Source organism: Arachis ipaensis, chromosome B10, assembly GCF_000816755.2.
Source record: "Arachis ipaensis cultivar K30076 chromosome B10, Araip1.1, whole genome shotgun sequence".
Lineage (NCBI taxonomy): Eukaryota > Viridiplantae > Streptophyta > Magnoliopsida > Fabales > Fabaceae > Arachis > Arachis ipaensis.
This window is the reverse complement of record NC_029794.2, coordinates 117,238,628-117,245,332: the sequence shown is the minus strand read 5'-3', so window position 1 is coordinate 117,245,332 and position 6,705 is coordinate 117,238,628. Positions and strand designations below refer to the sequence as shown.

Below are 6,705 nucleotides of genomic sequence, written 5' to 3'. Positions count from 1 at the left end.
TTATATTTTTCTTCTTAAAATTTTTAAATAAAAATAAATTAAACTTTCATAATTTATTTTAATTTATTACTAAATAAAATATAAAAATACTCATTTTAGTATATCTATCATTTGTATCTTATTTTCAATGTCATGCTTTATCTTATTTTCAAAATCGAATGCAACCTAAGATACAAACAATAATAATCCTTTTAGGTACAGTTTTCACACCCACATAATTTATATTACCATTATTTCACCTCAAAGATTCTTGTGACTTAAATGTCGAAATTTCTTTACAAGTATTTCACCCATGTGAAAATGTCAACGCAGAGATACAATCCAGAACAAGAAGATTTATCATAGTTTTATCTTTATTCTACAAATTTATGTTCTATGACTACAAGACGTAATCCTAAATTCACCTTCGAAACATTGGCGTGGTTGCGGAGAACATGATTGCTTGTTGTGATTCTCTTTTTTGGGTTAATTTTTACCACTTACTTATGATAACTACTGACAACATCACAAATCCTTATGGAGATACCTAAAATTTCAACTATTTCAATTATTTAATTCCAAAATTCATGGCAACTCAATTTTTTGATACTGCTCATCAAACAACAGTGGAACATTTGTCATTGCTCAGTACCTCGGTGTTATTGACCACGGATGCGCCTCCATTGCTGTTATTAGTTGTACCCTATTTGATTACCAAAAACATCACCATTCAAGGATCGTTTTTTTTTCCTATGACTAACTACTAATATTCTGCCATTAATGCCAATAAAAGTAGAAAAAAGTTTGGAGAACATACAAATACTAAAAGTCAAGCTCAAATTGTTTTGGTCAACACCACCCATGGTAGTCACTACAAAAAATTGTTCAATTTTAAATTTTAAATACATGCCAATGAACGAGTCCACCATAATCCTCAAGTTAGCACTGCCATCAAATCAACTTGAACAAATAAAATTGCACTCCTTCTACAACCCTACAAAGCCAGAGTTGTTGCTTCCCATAAAAAGGACAGTTGCAACCACCTCTTTCAAAACATCTTCATGTAGCTATCGCAAATACATCTTAGTGGATGCCTCATACCACTGTGAGCTCTCAGTCATGCCTCACACTACCGCTAAAGAAATTCTATCATCGCCAAATCACATTGCCACGATTTTAGAACACAGTCGCCTCTGCAAGTAAACGACATCACAGTCTCCCTTAATTCATACACACGAAAATCACGATTGACAGTAATGAGGAATAATATTTCACAGCCATTTATGTCAATCTTTAACCCCAAACTAGAAGATTACTCTGGCCAAAAGTTTTATCACTAGTGGCCAACATTAATGAAACTTGGATGGTAACTGACGATTTTAATGAAATTAAGGATGCTTTAGAAAAGAAATAGTAGAGTGACTATTGATAAAAGGGCTTGTGTAGCTTTTGTAGATTAGATTAACAATTGGGGGTGACTGCAACAGATTAAATTGAGTAATTTTTCGATAAGAATTTTTTTAAATGAAATATTTTGATGCTGTGGGGATGGTGGTTCATCCCGCCCACGGTGGCTTTGTCCCACTCACGGATAGACAAGTTGAGGTTGGAGATCCCCTCTCTTGTGTTACGATGGACAAGTTAGGTTGAGAATTTCCTCTCTTGTCGCATCGGAAAATTGGATAGAAGGTTGAGGATTTCTTTCGGTTCAATTCCCAACTGTGGTGAGGACGGTGGTTTTATCCCGCTCACGCCTTGAGGTTAATTATCCTTATAATAAATGTGAATATAAATAACTACGATTTTGAATTTGAATTTGGTTCTGATTGTGATTATGTTTGATTGAAATATGAATATAAAGAGTGTGGCAGACACTATATTTCAAGAGTGTGATGGACACTATATCCCAAGAGTGTGACGAGCACTATATCCCAAGAGTGTGGTGAGCACTATATCCCAAGGGTGTGATGGGCACTATATCGCAAAAGTGTAGTAGGCACTATATCCCGGAGTAGTATGGCAGGTACTATATCCCAAGAGTGTGACGGGCACTATATCCCAGATAGCACTGCCTCCAGTGAGATGGTGGAAGGTTGAGGATTCTCTTCTTTATGTTTCTCCTGGGGAAGTACAACAGAGAGACAATGTTTATATTTAGCTACCGAATGTGTCGGGTTCAGAAGTTTAATCGACACGTGAGCTCATAGCCAGTAGGGTTCAGAAGTGTTACTAACATGTTTAAAAAAGTGTGACTTTAAGTGTTGCCAAACTTATATAGCCACCATAATCATCATAACCATAGGCATCATAAACTCCAGCGTACATGCTATGGTGCCTATATATATATATACACACACACACACACACACGACCAGACCTTATTTAAGCAAATCCATTCTCAAGTTCAGTTCACACGCTCATGAGCACAGCTTACCAAGCTATCAATAAGTTGAGCTCAAACTAACTCACAAGCCAATTTGACTCACTTCCTGCCCCATCTTAAAAAGAAAAAAGAAAACAACCTGTACCCTCAAATTCTTTGAATAAAAGGGGAATGGAAGATACATAACACATCAAATTCTTGTCTAATGGACCAAACAAACTATTCCAGAAATGGCAAATGCCAAGCTACCTCAAAATTCAAGATATTCCCATTTTCATTAAACGAAATTAAATAGAGATGTGCCTAAAAGAAGAACATACATGAAGACAAGAATCAGCCAATGCCAATGTCAAGATATGTGCACATGCAAAATTGCAACATCAGAATTATTTAAGTTCCAAATAAACAATAGTCCACAAATAATATTGCAGAAAGCAGATAAACAAGAGAATAGAAGAGGGGGGGAGGGGATGGATATTAAAGAAAGAAAGAACTCATCAAGATATAAGAATGCTTGCTGGGACATCATCATAAATTGAGGAAAATGGATAATCAAAATAAAACATCTACCTGACTGATAATATCTGTACAATGATTGGTTTTACCACTAAAAGTTGAATCTGATGTTTGTCTGCTAACTCCTCCAAATAAACATTTAAGCCATTTTGATGAATATAGGAACCAACTGATATCTTTCCTGAAGATACGTACTTATCATTATCGGGTTTTGGAATATCAACCACACAAGGTTCCAATGTAATATACTCTGCTTTGGCATCATCAAGCCCAAACAGATCTGTCAATGGTGACATATCTAATAATGAAGGTGAACCAACAGCCACTTCAATATCATGAAAATCAAAATTATTGTCAAAGTTATCATGGCTGGCAATGTCATTAATGTCTTGGCCATCAAGACCAGCCTCTCTTTTGAGTGAAAATCTTACAAATGGACCATCAACAAATGCTCCAAAATGGAAATGATTCTGTGGTAGTTTTTGAAGCAAGTAAATAATCATTTGTTTGGCATAATACTCATATGTGTCAACCCAGGCATGTTCTGCTTTATCTACTAAGTTTGGAGCATCGGATGCTTCCTTCCTGTCCGCCGTGCAAACATGTTGTATCTGACTAACAAGTAGAGACACAGATGATACTGAAAAGTGAGTCAAAAATAAATTTATCTTTCCAAGCATAAAACCAAATTCACAAAACCCAAAACAGGGATTCTTATTGTCTTGATATGCGGAAGATGTCTCAAACTTACAGAGAAGGCATGGATTTTCAGAATACTCAATCTCACTTTCACTAAAACTACTACAAATTCCCTTCCAACTAGCAGACAATTTTCCCATAAAGCTATGAACATGAGAATCACAAGTATCTTCAGCCTGGGCTACATTAGATTCTGACAGGACAAATGATTTTGCAGGTTCACACGACAGAATTGATCCCTGGGTGCCTTCCTCTCCATTTTCTTCATCTGTATTAAGCTTATTCATTGGACTTGCTTCTGGAAACACTGTCAAAGGTGCAGGTTCAACCTTCATTTGCCCACATGACACAAAGACTCTCTGTCCAAAATTATCTTTAATGGTTACTAGTAAAAATTGATCAATACAGAAACATATTGGAAGGAAATCTGAGTATGCTATTCCAGTATGTGCATGCAACTTTTCATATGCAGAAGGTTGGATTTCATTAATTTGGGACAATCTTACTATGATTTTCCCAAAGTTTAGCACAAAACAACACCTTTGATAAAGATCTTTACTAGAGCTTCGCAAACATCCGTCAATATCTGAATCTTCCACTATCTTTTCCCCAAATATGTTTAAGAAACAACAGATTATCTTTGAGATCACTTTCCAAATAAGCATCAAAACAGAAAGAAAAGGGCAAACAAATTTACTCGTGGCCAAACATTCCTCATGACAATCAGAGGGAACTTCCAATGCTGCTCTATGACGAGCTATTCGCCTCACTAGTGATATGCCTTCAACAGGTAACTTCTTCTCAATGTTTGATATAACCTTCCAGTTGTTTCTAGCAGAACTGAAAACCTGTTTTCTCTGAAACATTTTAGAAATGGACATTTTCCACATTGGGCCAGTAGAATATCCAACTAGCAGCAAGAGATTCTCATAAGCATCAACATAATGTTTTCATTGACCTATAATACCAACTAATCTTTGCAATGATAACATAGGAATTATAGTCATATGGCCAATTTTATTTGCAGCTATTCTCCATAATTCTCTAGCACTTCTAGCTTCATTGTTCTTATCAGATAGCAATTTGTGAATAACTAGAAATACAGAAACATCTTTTGGAGTAAATGAAAAGCCTAGTTCTGGGAAACAGAGAGTGCAATCAACCAACTGAAGATCCCTTAATGTAATGAAAATGTGCACATCAGATGAAAGCAAAGCACGGTCAGGCTGATTTTTACCAATAAATCCGACTCTCAATCCAGTGCAATTTAACATATATGAGCCCTCTCTCACTGGAATCAAAATTGTAGTAAGGAAACCTCTAAAGAGACATTTCTGATCAAGATTATCAGATCTTGCACTAAAATTCTTTACTTCCCCAAAACACATAAACTCGGCATTAAAGATAGGAAACTGAATCTCCATGTTAATGTCATGTGCCTCTAGGTGAGACGACTTCATAATAAGATTCAAGAAAGATGATGTAAGATCTTTCCTTTCAGGGTCAGCAAAAACTTTGCTCTCCAAAACATGATGCAAAGAACATCCCTAAATCCAAACAAAAAAATAATGACATTATAATTAACAAATTAATTTCTCATAACAAAAGTTTGCGGCTAAGACATCTTTCTCCCTCATAATCCAAAGAACATAAATGATATATCAAACCTAAATGACCATTATAGCATCAACATATAACTATAAACGGTTAAGACGATGGCTTGAAACACGCACTACTATACAGTTCTCCCCATTAGGTAGTTTCAGTACTATTTTTCATTATGTTTTATATATTCCAATAGTATTGCCACGAGCATGCAAATTAAACTCATATTCCATGTACCTATGAATATTTATATACAATAACAGGTAACATAACCGCCAAAATTTATATCAATTTTTTTAATGACAATCCGTTATTAGACTGAAAACTAAGAAGTTTCACCAATTCAAACCTATGAAGCACGGACACTTCGCTGAGTTATCGTGTCTGCGTGTCGGACACATTTCGGACACGACACTCGTCTGACACGCGTGTCTGTTGTGTCCAACCATGTCTTAATAAAAAATAAAAAATTCTTCTCCGGACACGCCTGGACACACCTAAATACCATCACGTGTCCGCGTGTCCAGTCTTATTCTTAACATATATTCTTAAAATAAATTTAGATATAGTATATATTATTATTTATTAAAACAAAAAATATTTTAAATACTTGATATAATTAAAATAAGACATTAAAAATAATTAAAAATTTTAATTTATATTTTAATATCAATAAAATATCAAAATATCATTACAATTTATTTAAAAAATACTTTATATTTTATATATATGCGTGTCCCCGTGTCATGTAAGATTTTAAAATTCGCGTGTCGACGTGTCCCGTGTCCGTGTCAGTGTCCGTGTCCGTGCATCATACATTCAAACAAATTGAATAGTATCCTAAACTCTAACTTCCAGTGGAATTCATCCATTACCTCAGGATCAAGAACCTCAAGGAGCTTTCTAAGATAATCCGTATAATCAAATTTCGACGAATGCAACCTCCTGGCGCTTACCTCCTCATCCGGCATACTTCAAGAACAAACCAAACAGTCATGCCAGTTAACAAAAGTACGTGCATCACAAAAACAGAAATAAAACAAGATAAAAAAAATTGAAACCGCCAAATAATAGAAAACTGTTCAACTGGAGCTACACACTCGAAAGCTAGCATAATGCGAACGCCGTGAACTTCGATGTTGAAGGCTGCGGAGAGCCAGGACGAGAATCTGAGAGTGAGGTGTTCGATTGTGAGCTCCTTGATAAAGAGGCAAGAAGGGGAGTCGAACAGTCGGTTGAGAACACAGACGTCAAAACGAAGGTTCTCGGCGACGGCAAGGGAGTGACGGAACCCTAACTAGATGTCGAGTTGGGGCTCTTCTCTCAACCATGGCTGAAGCAGGGAGAGTAGTTTCCGTCGGATGAAGCTTTTCAATGGCATAATGAGTGTGATAGTGATATCATAGAGTGCGTACGGTTAGTTGATTCGATATATGCATGAAGGTGGGTTTGTGCAGGAAGGAGGGTTAACGAAATTCAGTTACGGAGAAAAATGGAAACTGGAACGCTAGGGAATGAATCGG

General features: G+C 36.0%; 1 protein-coding gene and 1 long non-coding RNA gene across 6 annotated transcripts in view; one reads left to right on the top strand and one right to left on the bottom strand.

Moving 5' to 3' along the window:
- LOC110267391 overlaps window positions 1–6,705 on the top strand; it is a 17,263-nt gene that overhangs the window by 8,047 nt on the left and 2,511 nt on the right. The window lies entirely within an intron of this gene.
- LOC107621515 lies at window positions 836–6,699 on the bottom strand. 5 transcript variants are annotated; one of them, XM_021112857.1, is made up of 4 exons: window positions 6,058–6,699; window positions 5,001–5,124; window positions 2,933–4,546; window positions 1,191–2,099 (listed from the first exon to the last, which is right to left on the bottom strand). In XM_021112857.1, the coding sequence occupies exons 3-4, from the start codon at window positions 4,465–4,467 to the stop codon at window positions 2,006–2,008; spliced, it is 1,629 nt and encodes a 542-aa protein (XP_020968516.1). In that variant the 5' UTR covers window positions 4,468–4,546; window positions 5,001–5,124; window positions 6,058–6,699; the 3' UTR covers window positions 1,191–2,005. The 5 variants fall into 5 exon arrangements, with proteins under 5 accessions (XP_020968519.1, XP_020968516.1, XP_020968518.1 ...); XM_021112859.1 differs by having other exon boundaries at window positions 2,933–5,531; window positions 6,008–6,154; window positions 6,283–6,699; XM_016323542.2 differs by having other exon boundaries at window positions 2,933–5,124; window positions 6,058–6,154; window positions 6,283–6,699.

Bases quoted from the DNA above. Each gene is read 5' to 3' on its own strand.
- LOC107621515 (XM_021112858.1), bottom strand. From the start codon at position 4,467: ATGTGGAAAATGTCCATTTCTAAAATGTTTCAGAGAAAACAGGTTTTC. The intron at 2,100-2,932 runs GTAGATGTTTTA...GTACTTCCCCAG, and splicing joins GTACAGATATTATCAGTCAG to GAGAAACATAAAGAAGAGAA.